Genomic DNA, 17,174 nt, shown 5'->3' with positions numbered 1-17,174 from the left:
CCATTATCAAATTTATTCCTAACCATTATAAAGCACCAAGTAAAAGTGAAATGAAAATTATAATTCTATGTTAAGGACTTGAAACAAAGTTTTATTTCAAACACATTTTATTTTTAACTCTAAACCATTACTACTCCAAACTTCCTAATGGGAGGTGGTTTTCTGATCAAAGTAGCTTGCTCAAATGAATAAGCAATTTCAATCAACTTTGGCTCTGACCCTTTCAAACCTCCAAAGCAAATTCCAAATGGCTCATTCTTTTCATATCCTGCTGGAACACTCACTCCAGGATAACCTCCAATAGCAAGTATGTTACTAAAGGATGAAAAAGGTGTTACCACAGCATCAAGTTTTTTTCTTTTCATGAGTTTCTCAAACCCATTTTTTGACAATCTTGTCATGTTCAATAATGCCTGTTTCTCTGCTTTTCCAATTCCGTTTGTCTTCTCAGCTTGCAGCATGACATCTTGGCCATACTCAAGTTTCTCCTACAATTTTTATAAAACAATTAAGATACTATCACGATCGGTATAAACAAAAGTGGATTTGTCTCATACTCCCTTTGGAATGAAATATAAGCAAAAAGAATATTGGAAAAGTTGATGTGCCTAGTACTCTTTTTGCTATAGACCATACACATTACCAATTTTGAGTTTTGTATACTCACCAATTTCGAGTTTTTCTCGTTAAAGGCTATCACATCTGCCAAGCTTTTCACTGGTGAAGCAACCAAGTCTTTTAGGTATGAATTCAAGGATAATTTGAATTCAAAACTCAAAGCAATTTCTTCACTTCCATCACTCATAATTTCATCAATGTTTTCGATCTTCAAATTGTCAACCAAAACTGCGCCTCTTTGCCTGATTTTAAAGCAGCATTAGCAGTATAATTAGAGTTAAGCAGCATTAGCAGTATAAATAGATCATACACATCAGAGATTAGAGAGCATATGTATATTGATGATGAGGTAAATTTTATGAGGAATCATGTTGATTGATATAAGATAATTAAAGTGAATACATAGTGCTCTATATATAGAGTTTGTGAATGATCAACTACCAATAACAATCACTAACTAACTTTTATATTTCTGATAATAAGTACTTGACAAATAATAGCTTTAGACTCTAGTTACCTTAATGTTTCTAGATGTAGCTTGAAAGTTTCGTTCAGAAAAGTCCCGTCTTGAAAATCATAGTATTGTCTCACTATTCCTAATCTCTTTCCTCTTAGTCCATCTTTCTTCAGATATTGAGCATAGCCGCCTTTTGGGATATACTTTGATGCTTCAATTGTTGCCTTATCAAAAGTGTCAACACCTGCTATGGTTTCAAGAACATAAACAGCATCTGATACAGTCCTGCAAATTGGCCTACACAAAACCACACAATCAATGTTCACACATTCATTATAGTCAGATTTATAGCAAAATGCCATTTGACAGGGAAAGTTGTGCTTGCAAATGCAAGGGCGTGTTGATGTAAAGAAAATGGAGGAGGCGTCGCCAATTTTCCATATATAGGCTTGCTTACCCAACAGTGTCTTGCCTTGGGCTGATTGGAACTACACCTGCTCTACTAGTGAGACCAACTGTTGGTTTGATGCCTACAACTGAGTTATAACTTGAAGGGCATAAAATGGAGCCGTCGGTTTCAGTACCAAGTGAAACGGTCACCAAATTTGCTGCTACTGATATTGCTGATCCACTACTTGATCCACAGGGTTCACCCAATGTGTATGGATTCTGCACAACACAAAGCATGTGTGTGAACTCCTCCTCATTTTCTAGAATCATTCATACTAAAAGTTCCAATGAGAAAACTTTAGGCCTCCAAAAAGATTTACTTACAATTAGTGACTAATTTTATTTGAGAGCTACTAAGAGGCGATGTTTTTTAGGAATAATGAACTATGGCATACGGATGTAGAATGTTAAAAATTGAACGGTGGTTGCTTTCGACAAAAAAATCTACTATCTATCTACTCTATTATACTATATAAAAGCCAAAGCATGAGTAATAGATCTCCCACATAAGCTTATTTCATTTCCATAACAACCAAAGCAATTTCAAGGATTAAGTACTTATCTCCTCCTTCCTTTCCACTCCATATTTTTTCAATTCTTGACATAATATATGCCTAAACCTGTTTTCTGCATAATTTAGCAGAAAATCCCCCTCAAATCTGAAACGAAAAATGTAAACTTACAGGCCAAATTGCTAGGAAATGGTCTTGACCTCTCATAACTTGAACCACTACCTTAAACTATCCCATTTACCAATTCTTAACATAACTCAAGAATCATTTAGCCAAGTCAAATATGAAATTGATAGGGAAATTAAAATCATGCTTTGTTAAAGGGTTGACCATAGTTCACACCACCCTAATGATACTAACTTCCATAACCTATGCTTTCCAACAAATGAACTAACTCATACTTCATCAGTCAAGTCATTATATCTCCCTATACATTTACAACAGTTGTTAATAACAACAATCTTATAAATTTGTTACACTTATGAATTAATTTATTGTTTCTCTTAATCCATATGAAATCAAGAGAGAGTAGTAAATTACCTTTCCTTGTCCACCTCTGGCACTCCAACCACTAGGAGCTCCAAAAGACCTAAAATGTGCCCACTCACTCAAGGTGGCCTTCCCTAATATGATAGCTCCAGCTTTTCTTAACTTGGTAACAACACCTGCATCTCTTGGCACCACTGATCCAAGAAGTGCAAAAGATCCTGCAGTGGTATTCAACTTATCCTTAGTTGCAATATTATCCTTAACCAAAATGGGTATTCCATGCAACCTTGAAAGAGAACCTGCTGTTTTATCCTTTCTCTCTTTGTCAGCTACATCTGCTTGTGTTAGTGCATCTGGATTCACCTCCAAGACACCTTTGAGAATTGGGTTTTGGAGTTTGATTTGGTTGAGGTAGAATTCAACAAGTTGTCTTGATGTTAATTGGTTTTTTTGGAAAGCTAGTTGGATGTCTTGCACGGTTGCTTCTTTGATTGAGAATTCAGTGGCTGAGGTTGTTGGTTGCATTGAAAGGAATGAAAGTAGTAAAAGGGTTATCATACAAAGGAATTGGAAGGAAGAGCAAGCAAGTGCTGACTCCATTACTCTTCAAACCACCCAATATCCATTATTCTTAATATTCTTATGACTTTAATAAAATATTTGACATTAATTAGAAATTTATACACTAATTTATTTTTAAAAATGGAAATGATGTCTACTCTTTATTTATTTTGTATTTTATTACAAAAAGATTGTATTGGACTAAACCCCTCCCTTTCTAGTTATTAAACTAACCTCTTTCTATAAAAAAAACAAAACCAAAATCGATTAACTCAATAATTATTTTAATTTTTGAATATTCTTTCATATAAAATTGGAAGACATTAAATGCATGAAGAAGGTAAAAATGTCATCTTATTAATAAATATATATCTTAAAATTTGCAAAAAAAATTTGTAAAGAGAAAAAAAATTAAAAAATCTTTTAAAAGAAAAAATAGAGGTATTCTAATAATTCAAGGTGTTAGTTAATCGGTTAAAGAAAGTAATATGTTTAGTGATTTCTGAACTTCAATCTACATTTATCTAGGGTCGTCAAATTTTAGATGACATTTTAATTACAAATAAACTAGTGGATGACATTAACAAAATTAAAGAAAGAGATGTTGCTTTTTTAATGTGGACTTTGAGAAGGTCTATGATTTAGTCGTCTGAAATTATTTGATTGCAATGATGACTCAAATGAACTTTACTCTCAAGTAGATGAATTGGATTTTGAATTGTGTTACCGCTACCCGCTACATCTGTGTTAGTAAATGGTTGTCTGATTGATGAATTTAAATTGGATATAGGCTTTATCTCTATTTTTTTTATTGCAATAGAATGGTTGAATTCTCTAATTTTAGAATCTATTGACGCATATATTTTTTGTGGTTATTCGATTGGTGATAATTTCAGAGTATCACATTTGCAATTTACGGATGATACCTTAATAGTGTGTGACAAGTCTTGTTGATTTCAATGTTGATGACTCTTAGGTTGAAGACGCTTTAGTAGTTTTACATTATTTTATTAATTATACGCTATTTAAATATCTTGGCATACCGATTGGTGGCACCCCTCCTAGGCTTTCCTTTTGGGAACCAGTGGTTGACAAGATTAAAAAAATACTTTTTTTTTTAGTTAACGATCAAAAATAAATTTTTCTGATATAATAGAAATTAAATCCAAATAAATTTTTTATAGAGACTAAAATTAAAAACTGTTATATTCATATGGATTAAAAACATATTTAAGTCTTTATTTATTTATTTAAATTTGATGTTTTAAAAAATATAATTATGTAGGTTAATATATATAAAAACTTTTGACATTTATCATTTTGTCGTAAAATCCTTCTTGATTACCAATGAAAAAAGCAAACATGGCTAATTTTGTTATCCACAAATAAAGTAAGTCTTAAATACAGTGATTTCTATATGAATTCTTAAATCTACTATATTTCTCTCTTCTTTCATTTATCTTACTTATTTCTCTCTATAACTTCTCTCCACAACCAATGACACTCTTTAAAGTGGGAGGTGCTCTAACATGTCTAGATCTTTCATGATATGTTGACATGCTTGAAATAATAATCAAGTTTTTTTCTTTTCATGAGTTTCTCAAACCCATTTTGTGACTATCTTGTCATATTAAATAATGCTTGTTTCTGTGCTTTCCCAATTCCTTTTGTCTTTTCAGCTTCCAGCATGAGATCTTGGCTATACTCCATTTTCTCCTACAAATTTTATAAACAATTAAGTTGCTATTATTTATCATCTATATAAACAAAAGGGGCCTTCCCACATATATACTCACCAATTTTTGGTGTTTTTTGTTGAAGGCTATAACATCTGCCAAGCTTCTCACTGGTGAAGCAACTAAGTCTTTCAGGTTTGCATTCAAAGATAATTTGAATTCAAAATCCAGAGCAATTTTTTCACTGTGACGACTGAGAATTTGGAACAAGTTAATGAGACTTTTTAAATCTTCCTTACAAGTATTAGAATTCAGTCACATAATAACTTTTGATACCTTAACATTTTCAGGTGCAGCTTGAAAGTTTCATGCCAAAAAGTGTAATTTCCAATATTGTTTAATATTACTACCCCCAATCTCTTTCCTCTTAGTCCATCTTTTTCAGAAATTGAGCATAGCCATTAGCCACCATTTGGAATATACTTTGATGCTGCAATTGTTGCCTTATCATATTTGTCAATACCTGCAATGGTGTCAAGAACATAAGCAGCATCTGATTCAGTCCTGCAAATTGGTCTGTACCAGACTACACTATATATGTTACACAAAATGTCTTCTGAATGAAAATATTGTGCTTGAAAATGCACTGATATAAAGAAAATGGAGCCATTGTCGTCATACACTTTTAAACTTGATCATATTTTCAAATTTGTATTACTATCGAATTCATGCATTCCATAGTAGTTTTTACAAACCAGAATGATTTATTTTTTGCATAATAGAGTTTTTAATTTGTTTTAAATGTTTCTAGTTATGATTGAGCCTCCAACTAAATCCAAATCTTAGTTTGCACCTGATTTGAAATTTCAGCCTACATCCGAATCGAAACTTGAGCATGTGACTGATTTGAAACTCGAGCTGATTTGAAATCGGATATTATAGAACCAATGGTAAATGATATTAGGAAAAACTATCACATAAAAGAAATATAGTTCTTTTATTGTGCTTGGGTTTGTTGTTGAGATACACCTAAGTTATTATTTTCAACGGTAATAACAAAATCTGATCATTGCTTTTTATGAAGAAAACAAAACTTACCTTTTGATGAAAACATAAGCAATAAAATATAAAATAAAATCTGGAGAAACAAAACTTACCTCTTGATGATTAATAATTAGGGATGAAAATAAGTTAGATCGACCAACAGGGGTCTACGGTTTAGCCTATGTGAGATTATATATTTTTTTTTTAAACAAGGTCAAAGCTTCTAAAAAAAAACTTATTTAGTTAAAAAGGTCAGACTATAGTAACATAATAAGTCTTTTAGGTCAATTAGACCGATTTATTTAAATAAATATAAATAATATTTTTTTACTACATTAATTATTATATTAAATTTTGATATTTTTATTATATATTCAACTTTTTGTAATTTACATATATTAACCTCATTTATTTTTTGACATATTTAAATGTATTATTATAAAATATAATTTAAGTAAAATGTACATAAAGTCATATTCTTCAAAATGTGATGATAAATATCAAAAATAAAACTTAATTTCATTGACATATTAATTCGTTAATCTATTTAAAAATATGTTTGATTAGTTATTCAAAAATATTAAAATGAATTAGGCTTTTAAGTAGGCTAACATGTAATATTAGACTTCTATCAAGACCAGACTAAGTCTATGACAAGCCACATGCCAGACTTAAGCTTTGAATTTTTTGACAGGCCAGACTCAGGTATAGCAAAGTCTAGCTCGGTCCAGCCTATTCCCACCACGATTAATAGTTGATGAATCCAAATGTGATGTTTTAGTGTACATTTGACTGATAAAATTGTGAATTGAGTAGGATTTGAGAGAATCAAAAGTTCATAGAGTTTTTAAATTGAAAATATAGTGACTCGAGAAAAGGGGCATTATGTCCATTATGAAGATATCTACCGGAAGTATTAATTCGATAACTTAGCGACCCATAAACGTGAATCCAATAAATTATAAGGCTTAAATGCACTTTTAGAGACCACTAAGAGGTGATCAACTTCCCAATAAAATTTAGAGAATTTTTAAATTGAAAATATAGTGACGGAAGAAAAGGGGCATTATGTCCATTATGAAGATATCTACCGGGAAGTATGAGTTTATTAAGAATGAAAATATGAGTTTATTTAAAAATTTGAGTTACGAATTTGATGAAATTTGTATTATATTGAAGAATATAATTAATTTTATAGTTTTATTTGAAAATTTTGATAATTTTTTTGAATTTTGGTAAAAGAAAAGGATAACATTGTAGATGTTTTAAAACTAAATAGATCAAATTGTCACTTAAAATTAAAATGAAAGATCAAATCGAGAAAAAAATATATAAAAAATTAAAACGTTAACTAAATTAAGTTAAGTGACCACACATGCTATTTAACCCAACTATATCATATATTTTTGTAGTGTCTTCACATTTTAAATATTAGTTCCTTGGAGGAAATCAACATCTGTCCATTTATCGTTGTTAAATCATCACGTTCATTTATTTTCTCTAAAATAATGTTTTCTTTTATTGTATTTTTTAATTAATTAAATAATACTAAGTTTTGACAATATGCTTATGATAAAAAGTGATAATAGATAATAAAAACTTTGATCGGTCTAAAATGTTTGAAAAGATATCCATCTTAAATTACTTATGTACATATAAAATAATAAATTTTGCAAAGCCAACCAATTAAGTTATCCATAACTATCTTTAGTAATTATCAAGTTATTTAACTTCTATTATATTGTGTTACATCATGTTCTCTTGAATATGTACGTCACATAAACATACATATGTTTAAATGGAAACACAGTAATATATATGTCATATTAAATAAATATATAAATAAAAACATAATAATCTGAGAAAAATTAGAAGCATTTAAATGAAAGTTTATAAAAATAAATTAATGAGGTTTATTAATGGTAGGGTTAGAGGATAAAAATGTATCAAATTAGGTATTATTTTATAAGAGAAAATTACACAAAATTAAAGAAGATACACTAACAGTATAAAACAACTTACATCGTTAATTTATTATGATGTGCAGTTTTTAAATTAAATATAATTTATCTAATTATTGAGTTATTATTGGTTGTTAATCTATTGCCGGTGCATATATGCATTTAAATAAAAATACCTATCCATAGATAATATATACCAGCAAGTACTTAGTTTTTCTCCCTCCTTTGCATCCCTTGACGGATTTATTTATTTATTTATACATTGGATATTGCACCCGTTGACGGATTCATTTATTTATACATTGGATAAAAATACAAAGAAAAAAAGGAAGAAACTTAAACATAAACATAAATAACTCTAATGTGAGAAATTTTTAGTAAAACTTTAGAAGTGGGGATCGAACTTTTAACCTTTCTTATCATTTCAACCACCAAACTAACCTTGTATCCTCTAAAAGTGATATATTAACCAACAACTGTTGGATTTAGCATTAGGAGGAGAGACATTTGGAAGATTCATTTGTAGAATGAAATAATGCAATTATTTCTTGGAATCATATGAACAAGTGAGCACAAACTAGAAGATTACAGTTATGTACAAATTACAAGTGTTAATTTTTATATGTTGCATCTGTCATAACCAGAGAACCATGATTGTTCTTCTAATTTTGCAAGCTCACTGTCTTCTTCATTATAAATTGCCTCAAATTGATTAGCACTGTGTTGTAACTTGGTGTCATCATCAGTAGGCAGGACAAAATCATTACAAGTAGGATGTATTGCTTCCATAGGCAAACGTGTTTTGGAAAGGAGTTCATTAAGCGTACTAATCTCAATCTCATATTTCTTCTTCAGTTTACCGATTTGTTTGTAGGCCTTTGCAGCTTCCTGTTCTGCATCCATTGCCCGCTTCTACAAATTACATTGAAGAGTCAGCCTAAAAATAGTGAACTGAGCTAACCCAGCTCTTTAAGAGACACCCCCGCCACTAAGTTAAACTATGTGTGTGCATGCATCAACTGGAGCAAATAATAATAACTGTCATTTAGAAGGTGTGGCCTTCCGTATGAATTTGGATGACACCTAAGATCATCAAAGATCTGTCTATTATTAGGTGTGATCCAAATTCATACTGATGGTCAATCTTCGGAATGACAGCTATTATCCTTTCTCATTCTATACAGAGAGTGGGTTTGTTTTATAAGGAACATGCCACATTGTCAATGAAACAGACAAGGTGGATAAATGATGGCGTAGTTTAGTTTAGTTGGGAGAAAAGGAAGAGAAGATGACTTAAGCTATAAGTGGTTCAGTTGATAACATTCATTATAAATGCACATCCATTATTTTCTCACCTGTGCGGTGATGACGCCTTCTTCTGCTTCTTTAAGCTGCACAAGAAGCTCAGCTGCAGCTTGCACTGCTTCAGAAGTATCCTTCAGTTGAGCCTGAAGCCCTCTATTTTCATTTATTAGGATTCTCCTTTCTTCTTCTCTTTCTGCTTGCAATGCTGAAATTTCTGCTGCAAGGGTATTTATGAGTTTAGACTCCGCACTTCTTACTGCTGCTCTGGATGCTGCTTTCTTAATATGATCAATTCCATCATGGATCTTTCTATGCCTTTCGAGCAACTGGATATGTTTCTCTTCCAAATCTGCATAATGTTCTAAAATTCGCGCATGGCCTTCTATAGCAATTTGCATTGCATCCTTCAGTTCCTTGGAACGCTTCCTCTCTGCATCTAATTCATGCTTCGTTTTTTCAGCTAACGACCTGTTAGCTTCAACTTCAGTTCTCAGTTCTTCACAAAGGGAAACCCACCTGCTTTCTGCCTCAGTCCATTGACTTCTTTCCTGTTCAAGTTTTACTTTGGCACTGTCTTCAGTTGATTCTGGATTTGCATTTGCCTCAGTGCTAGCTTCTGTTGAATTGGGAATGGCTGTGAGGTTTGCTGCCATTCTGGGTTCAAATGATTGAGTCAACTGCAACAGTGGATATTCCTTTCTTGCGGATGCGGAAGAATAGTCTATATGAAAATGAAGCTGGTTTCTTAAATTACATATCTCTTCCATCAATACTTCCCTCTCCCCAAAATCATAGAAATTCTGATACTCTTGTAGCTCATCTTGTACTCTTTTCAACTCTATCTTCATCTCCAGAACTTCTGGATGATGCTCATAGTTATCCTTTAAAAGTTGTATAGCGTTTATAGTAAGTCTTAAGCATCCAATATACTAATCATGAAAAAGGAAACCATAAAAGAACTTATTTTTACCTCATGTTCATGTGCAAGGGACACTAGCTCTTCGTTCTTGAATTCCTCAGTGGATAAAACACCATCCATAAGGCTCTGAAGGCGCAGAATTTTACCTTCTCTTGTCTGTGCTATAATGGCATTGCATTCCCTCTCATGCTTGTACTGTTGCAACTATAAATATGATTGACCATGGTTATTATAGATTATGATAAAATGACCACAGATTATTGCTATGAAACAAACGTAAACTTACCAAGTGATTGAGCTGCATTATCTCAGAATTCTGCTTTGCACATAACTCTTCCAGTACCATTTCTCTCCTTATGGATCCTGCCAAAACCTTCTCTGCAGCCTATATCACAAGAGAAAAACACTATAATCAGTAGATTGAAATTAAGTTATAGTGTAAAATGCATCTGAGGTTCTTACACTCACTTTGAGAACTTGCTTCTTTGGTTTATCAGGTTTATCAGCAGACTCAGGGCAATCAACAGGTACCAACTGCATGTTTGAGTTATTGTCAATCTTACTGACATCAACCTGCATTCTGCTCATACAGTTATTACAGGTCAACATAACAGAATCTTCTCCAGCATTATCGTTGAGAGAAATCTGTACTCCCACATTAACTTTGTCCACTAGAAAATTTTGCCTTGAATCTTTAGGTCTCAATGAAAGCCTCAACGATGACTGCCCAAAAGCTGCACTACAATGGTTGGTATCAATAATTTCAAGACCAGGCCAGATGCTTGATGCTAAATTTTCAGCTTTACCAAGGAAATTTGGGGCTGTCTGACTAGACAGAGCATCGGATATGCTTTTCTGATCAACGGTCTTTGTGCCTAGGTCCACCTTTGTGCATAAGTTATTTTCACTAGGAAGGTTATTCTGAGATGTGGACAGCTTTGATAAGGTCTTCAAACTTTTTCTGCTGCTGCTGATTGTTGGGGAAACACTAGGAGTTGGGGATTTGAGGATGGGGTCAGTATCACATTTATTCTGAGATGGGGACAGCTTTGATAAGGTCTTCAAACTTTTTCTGCTGCTGCTGATTGTAGGGGAAACACCGGGAGTTGGGGATTTGAGGATGGGCTCAGTATCACATTTAACTCTGCTGAGGCTAGCAGCATTATCACAGTTCACTGTAGCACTATGAAAATCAATGTGTTCCTTAGTGCCAGAAAAACCAGCAGAATCTCTGCTTGAATTGCCGAGAATTATAGCATGATCCTCAACAGCTTCCTCGTCAATTTCCATCTCCTCATCACCATCTTCGTCAACATGAGGTAGTGATAACGGGTAATGGAAGCTAGGCTGCAATAAATTCAAACTTCTTCGGATCAAAGCTGCTGAATGGCCTCTACTGCCATCGCTTGGATTGTAACCATTTGTTTTAACTCGCTGCAGCTCATCCTGTTTGATTTTACAGTCTAAGTTATTCAAAACAAATTTCATGTACTGGCCAGGAAAAAGAGAAGGTTGATCAAAGAGATATACCCTGAGTTGGCGTATTACATCTCGCAATTGGTTCACATCATCATGCATTACTTCATTTACAACTGCTTTGTTCTTGATAGCTTTGACACGTTGTGCGAATCTCAATGTACTAAAAGTTTCACTCCTACAACTACAATGCTGAGTCGTGTGAAAAATTCATATTCCATAATACATAAAGAGGAAAACGTAATCACCAGTTGTTTGCATAGCTACCTTTGTGCAGGGGAAATAGCACAAACAAATGCTAATTTAGCATTTCCACCAAGAGACTCCTGCAATAAAAATGTCAACTTGGAGTCTCTATATGGTATATGCCGTTGCTTTCCTGTCTGAGAAACTTCAGCAAGAATGTTAATTAAATTCCTGCAGTCCAATTTAAATTTTACCTCAGTAAGCACTTGGAATTATGGGAAAGTGATTGTAGAATTTGGTAGCCAATGAACGAGAAATAAAAACAGCAAGGAATAGAAATTTTCAGCTTGAAATTTTATCCAAGCAATTGTTATAGCAAATTATGTGCTATGCCAACAACTCAATTAGTGGGCAAGCATTTTGGTATAAAATGATAGAAAGATGTAAAACATGTATTGAACGACCTTTGCAGCTATATGTTTATCAAGGCTATACAAATAGCGAGTTTGATAGAAAAATAGAGAGGGAAATAAACAACCTGCACATGGTTCTCATTGATTTAGAGAGAAATTATCACGGTGTGCCACAAAGAAATCCTATGGAAGGCCTCATAAAAAAAAAGTACTTTTATTTTCAAATATTCAATTTCATACTACAATGGTTATGTAAAATGGAGCTACTACTAGTGTATGAGTAATTGGAGTGGCAACAACGGATTTGCCTATAAAATGTAATACATAAGCATGTTAACATACCCAAGCTGTGAAAGTGATCTATTAATGTTGCCAGCTTCTTTCAGACGGTATCCTGCTGCACCTGTTAGTTTCTGTCGTTCCGACCCAGCTAAATCAACAAGATTGATTTTACTTGTTTTAACTCTGCTCATACGATCTGCAATACTCTGCAAATTGAATATATGAACTTACATCAATTGCTCTTCTATTTTCAGATATGTTGTGGTACAGAAAAATGTCTTCAGAACAGTTGATTTAGCAAAGAGGACATGAGAAAAGCAAAAGTTCAGGATAGCACATTGTTTCTTCTGAAATTTATTAGTTAAAACTCACTAACTGTCTGAACTTTCTACTATCTGCATACGACCCGTCATACAATTTCACTAATATTGTTAAAAACAATTATTCAAGAATCTTCAGGCCACAAGATAATAATATATCACCTTGCTTCGAGATTCAACGACACAAGTAAAAACAGTATGTGAACGGGAACTTTCAGAGTTTACACTGGTTGCGCCTACTCTTCGGTTTAACATTCCCTGCATAACGAAAAGTACATGATAATAGTAATAACATATAAAAGATATAACAATAAAAGGCTAATCAGAAGGGAAAAAAATCACTGTTATGAAGGTTAATCAGAACAATGCTACAGAAAAGCAGTCTAACACTAGCAGTCTAACACTAGTTCTACAATGGATAAACATTTTGTTGGATGTTTCACATTAGCAACATACTGAAAGGAAACACTTGTGTATATATATATGATATGATAAAGCACACCTTTATCAAAAGCTGATTCACATCCTTCACTGTATACACACGCTCCTCTGTAAGTTTCTCAACATAGATACCAGATTTGACATCTTCTCTAATCTGAATAAACAACAAAAGACCAGTTCCAGCATAAACAAGTCAAACATGAGCAAAGAAAAACTATAATAGTTTGGTTTTAACCTGCAAGTTTCCTTTATTTGGATCTAACAGATCAGTTATGTGCTCATTGTATATCTGTAAAAACAAATCTGCACGTCAAAAAGACTAGACAACAGTTTAAGCAGAACGAGAACACAGAAAGAAATAATCCACTGTCATTCTGTTCAACCTCGAGAAAAGAACAGTGACACTGATACGTGAGTTGCTTGTCGGAATGCTTAGTTTGCTCCTGCACAGAAAACACAACAATTAATTAACATCATAGCAAAGTCCATAGAGTCATCAAAGGATTTAATAGAGAATAGAACATGAAATTGATGCTAACTTCATTGATGCGGGCAAAGAGTCGTTCGAAAACTCGAGGGGCGAGACCTCCATGTTGATCAATTGTTGAATTTTCAGCGGACAATGCATTGGGAGGACCCCACATAGTGTAGGTCTTTCCACTACCAGTCTACATGGGAAAAAATTGAAAATTAGTAATCATAATCAAGAATAACAAAAACAACATCATGCAGGGAAAAATGGAAATAAACCTGCCCATAAGCGAAAACGGAACTATTGAACCCTGCCAAACAATTCTCTACAAGAGGCACACCAACAAGCTCGAAGATATCTAGCTGGAAAATGAGAAATAGCACAACACATGAATCGATAAATTATTAAATTGCGATGAGATCACAAGAGAGACACAACACAACCAAACAAATGAGTAAAATAAAAGAGAAGTCGTGCCTGAGTAGCATCCATGTGAGCAATGGAATCAAATGTAAAATTGTGACCGTTGATTGACAAGGAATCACTTGAAATCTTTTGAACTAAGGAATCTCCTTCATCCTTGTCATTGCACAGTGGTTTCATCCTCACAATAACCTAAAAATTAGAAAATAATAATATAAATTCAAAATTAGAAACAACAAAAAGAGAAAGAAAAATGTAAAGTCACTAATTGCTTTCTATCTCCAAACAAACTCTCAGGAAGCAAAAGCACGGAGTTTATAATATCATATGCCTCTTTAAGTCTTCCCCCTCGACCCAACAAATCAACCACACTCCTTCGTACTAATGTTTAACATTAAGTTTCACCCGAGACAGTCACCATCATCAAAGCAAACAATGTAGCCCCTTCATCCACCAATCCGGCATGGTTGCAAAAGATCAAGCCATTCATTGCAAAAGCCATGATCATTGTATTCCATGTGATATAAGACTTCCTATAACTCATATATACTATGAAAGACTGAATAAGGTTTATCAACAAACCCATATTTAGCTTACACAATAGATAAAGGGGATGGCTATTTTGGAGTAGCTTTTTATCTTTCCAATTCTACCCTCTTATCAAATAGTGGTTAATACAACTTACAATACACTAAATAATTTCATATTTCCATATATATTTGATTAGTTTACTATATTAACAATAAGTGCATTACAAACTATCACATTTCATGTGTAGTTTCTCATCCACAAAATACCAATGAAAAATGTAAAATGTAAAATCACACTAATTGTTGAAGAGAAAAAGGAGTGAAATTAGAAACAAAAACCTTGACACCGGAATCGGAGGAGGTAGTGAGGGTTTCCTCGGGAAGGGAATAGAGCTTGCGCTTGAGAGGGTTATGATAGGAAGAAGGAGGTTTAGGAGGTTTAAAAGGAGGAGGATTGTTCTCTTTGTCCTGTGTTAATTTGTTGTGTTTTTGGATGGATTTGGGTTTGGCGGAGGAAGAAGGACTGTCCCGTAAGATTCCATTTCTTGGCAGCGTCAAGTTCTTCATCGTGATCGATCGCAGTTTGAAGCCACGGGAACAGTGTTGCTTCGGTTGATTATAGAGAGAGAAAGTAGGTTTTGAGTTTTGAAGGGAAAAGGATTAGAGAGAGAGAGGAAGCGGGACTAGCCGTTTGGGAGTTGCAATTTGAATTATAGCATTCTTTTGTTGACAAAATAGAAAGAAAATATGGAGAGAATTTTTTGCGATTAGAAAACTCTTTTTTTGTTCATTATTACGAGGCCTATTTTGGTCGGTTACAAAAATAACTAAACTCTTGATAGTCTCTGAGATTAAATAACTGTTATTGAATATTTTTTTCTTTCAATATCCCAATTTTAACAAGAAAATCCAAATTGACTTCAAAGACAAATTCTATTTTAATAGTTTAATTCATATGTACGTAAAATATTTATCCACCCGACACTTTATAGACAATCATATAAATATTATAATAAAAATTAAAAATTACTATAATTATAATTAATTTATAGTATAAAAAAGTTATTTCAGATATTATAAACTAAAATTTTTAAATTAAATAAAATACTAATTCCCTCAAAATAATCTAAATACAAATAAATGATAATGAGTAAAAATAAAACTATTAAGAAAAATAATCATTAGGTTGTATTTTAGAAATGCATCCATGTATTAAACTGTTTTGAGCGGAAGTTTAAATAAATTGTGAAATATAAATTTATTATATCTAAAATTAAAACTATTCACACTTTAATTTATATGTCGTTTTAAAAAAAACTTAATTTAATTGATTTAAATTAAATTATTTTTTAACTAATCTATATTACAAATATAAAATATTAATTAAATATTATTTATCTAATATTGCGTCAAAGTAACAAATTTAAAAAATATACAAACAATTAGCATTACTAAATAGTTAAATCAAACAAATAAATAATATTAGTAAAAATTAAAACTGAAAAATAATCAAATAATTGATTATAGAACATCTAACAGTTTGATTCAATTTTAAATATGATTGCAATCCAACTATTTTTAAAAAAAAATAATGCTGAACACATATAATAATATATAATTTTGTATAATAATTTTTTTTATCAATTTAAATGTGAACACCTTACCACATATTATGTTATTTCTTTTTAATATTAAAATAAACAAAAACATAATAAAATAAAATATATTAAATAGTTGTATGAAAATTATCATTATAAAAAAAACATCTAAAAATAAAAACACTAAATAGTATTTGCTTTCTTTTAATTTAATTTTAGTTGACATTTTTTTTAATTTAATCTTTTATTTTAATTTTAAATAATAATTTAATTTCTTATATTTTAAAAAATCAATAATATTATTATTTTTTCTATAAAAATTCAAAAAACTTATTAAAAATTTTAAATAAAATTCATAAAATTAATATTAATAGTTATCTTCAATATAATATAAATTTTATTAAATATATAATTCAAATATTTAAATAAATTTATATTTTAATTTTCAACAACATCAAATTCATCAAATAAAAATAAAAATAAAAATTTGTTAATAAATTTAAATTATAATTAGATAAAATTTTAGTTGTATTAAAAATCATAATAAATTTTATGAATTTTATTTAAAATATAAAATATTAAATTAAAATAAGAAATTAAATAATAAATAATAAAACTAAGATTTAAAATTAAATTAAATTAAATGATTGTGCTTGCTAATTAGTAAAGAATAAGATTAAAAAAATTAAAAAGTCGCAGATTATCCATGTTCTCTAGTTCCACATTGAGAGTCCTCGATTACGCTGAGAAACATATCGCCATATTTGCACTTAACGAATTGGTTTAGGTTCTTCATCATAGAAACTTGCATAAAAATTGAAGTGTGAGTGTCGTGTTAGAACATAAAATCTTAAAAATTTGTTGTTGCATTAGGTGTATTATATTATAAAGTTTCCCCATAGTCGATACTATGTCGATCGGAACAAGATTAAACCGATGTTCGCCATTGCTAGTTCAACGGTTCGTTTAAACCGATCTAGGGGTTTCATTGAATATTCAATCTTCAGTTTAATTTTTGGATTCATATTGTGTTTTTTTATT

General features: G+C 31.6%; 2 protein-coding genes across 3 annotated transcripts; both read right to left on the bottom strand.

Annotated features, from left to right (window-relative positions):
- Window positions 1-40: 40 nt before the first annotated feature.
- Window positions 41-3,165, bottom strand: LOC101501513 (probable amidase At4g34880). Of its 2 annotated transcripts, XM_027335997.2 has the most exons (6): window positions 2,826-3,165; window positions 2,578-2,744; window positions 1,533-1,744; window positions 1,136-1,372; window positions 668-860; window positions 41-488 (listed from the first exon to the last, which is right to left on the bottom strand). In XM_027335997.2, the coding sequence occupies exons 1-6, from the start codon at window positions 3,124-3,126 to the stop codon at window positions 120-122; spliced, it is 1,479 nt and encodes a 492-aa protein (XP_027191798.1). In that variant the 5' UTR covers window positions 3,127-3,165; the 3' UTR covers window positions 41-119. The 2 variants fall into 2 exon arrangements, with proteins under 2 accessions (XP_027191798.1, XP_004504390.1); XM_004504333.4 differs by having other exon boundaries at window positions 2,578-3,165.
- A 5,061-nt stretch (window positions 3,166-8,226) lies between these two features.
- LOC101501198 (kinesin-like protein KIN-12A) lies at window positions 8,227-15,243 on the bottom strand. Its single transcript, XM_004504332.4, has 16 exons — window positions 14,875-15,243; window positions 14,060-14,197; window positions 13,861-13,944; window positions 13,650-13,778; window positions 13,494-13,553; window positions 13,346-13,399; window positions 13,172-13,264; window positions 12,832-12,927; window positions 12,410-12,555; window positions 11,736-11,885; window positions 11,523-11,652; window positions 10,461-11,438; window positions 10,279-10,377; window positions 10,044-10,196; window positions 9,124-9,954; window positions 8,227-8,680 (listed from the first exon to the last, which is right to left on the bottom strand). Exons 1-16 carry the CDS (start codon window positions 15,100-15,102, stop codon window positions 8,387-8,389), a joined length of 3,663 nt encoding a protein of 1,220 aa, XP_004504389.1. The 5' UTR covers window positions 15,103-15,243; the 3' UTR covers window positions 8,227-8,386.
- Window positions 15,244-17,174: the final 1,931 nt, after the last annotated feature.

The sequence above is a fragment of the Cicer arietinum genome, chromosome 6, assembly GCF_000331145.2.
Source record: "Cicer arietinum cultivar CDC Frontier isolate Library 1 chromosome 6, Cicar.CDCFrontier_v2.0, whole genome shotgun sequence".
In the NCBI taxonomy this organism is placed as follows: Eukaryota; Viridiplantae; Streptophyta; class Magnoliopsida; order Fabales; family Fabaceae; genus Cicer; species Cicer arietinum.
The sequence above is the reverse complement of the archived record's forward strand: the minus strand, read 5'-3'. Positions and strand labels throughout refer to the sequence as shown.

Excerpts from the sequence above, each read along its gene's own strand:
- LOC101501198 (XM_004504332.4), bottom strand. The coding sequence starts at position 15,102 with ATGAAGAACTTGACGCTGCCAAGAAATGGAATCTTACGGGACAGTCCT. Across the intron at positions 13,779-13,860 it reads CCGTTTTCGCTTATGGGCAG|ACTGGTAGTGGAAAGACCTA; the intron begins GTTTATTTCCAT and ends TTTCCCATGTAG. Across the intron at positions 13,554-13,649 it reads TCTTTGCCCGCATCAATGAA|GAGCAAACTAAGCATTCCGA; the intron begins GTTAGCATCAAT and ends TTTTCTGTGCAG.
- LOC101501513 (XM_004504333.4), bottom strand. The coding sequence starts at position 3,126 with ATGGAGTCAGCACTTGCTTGCTCTTCCTTCCAATTCCTTTGTATGATA. Across the intron at positions 1,373-1,532 it reads CCAAGGCAAGACACTGTTGG|GCCAATTTGCAGGACTGTAT; the intron begins GTAAGCAAGCCT and ends GGTTTTGTGTAG. Across the intron at positions 861-1,135 it reads CTACATCTAGAAACATTAAG|GCAAAGAGGCGCAGTTTTGG; the intron begins GTAACTAGAGTC and ends CTTTAAAATCAG.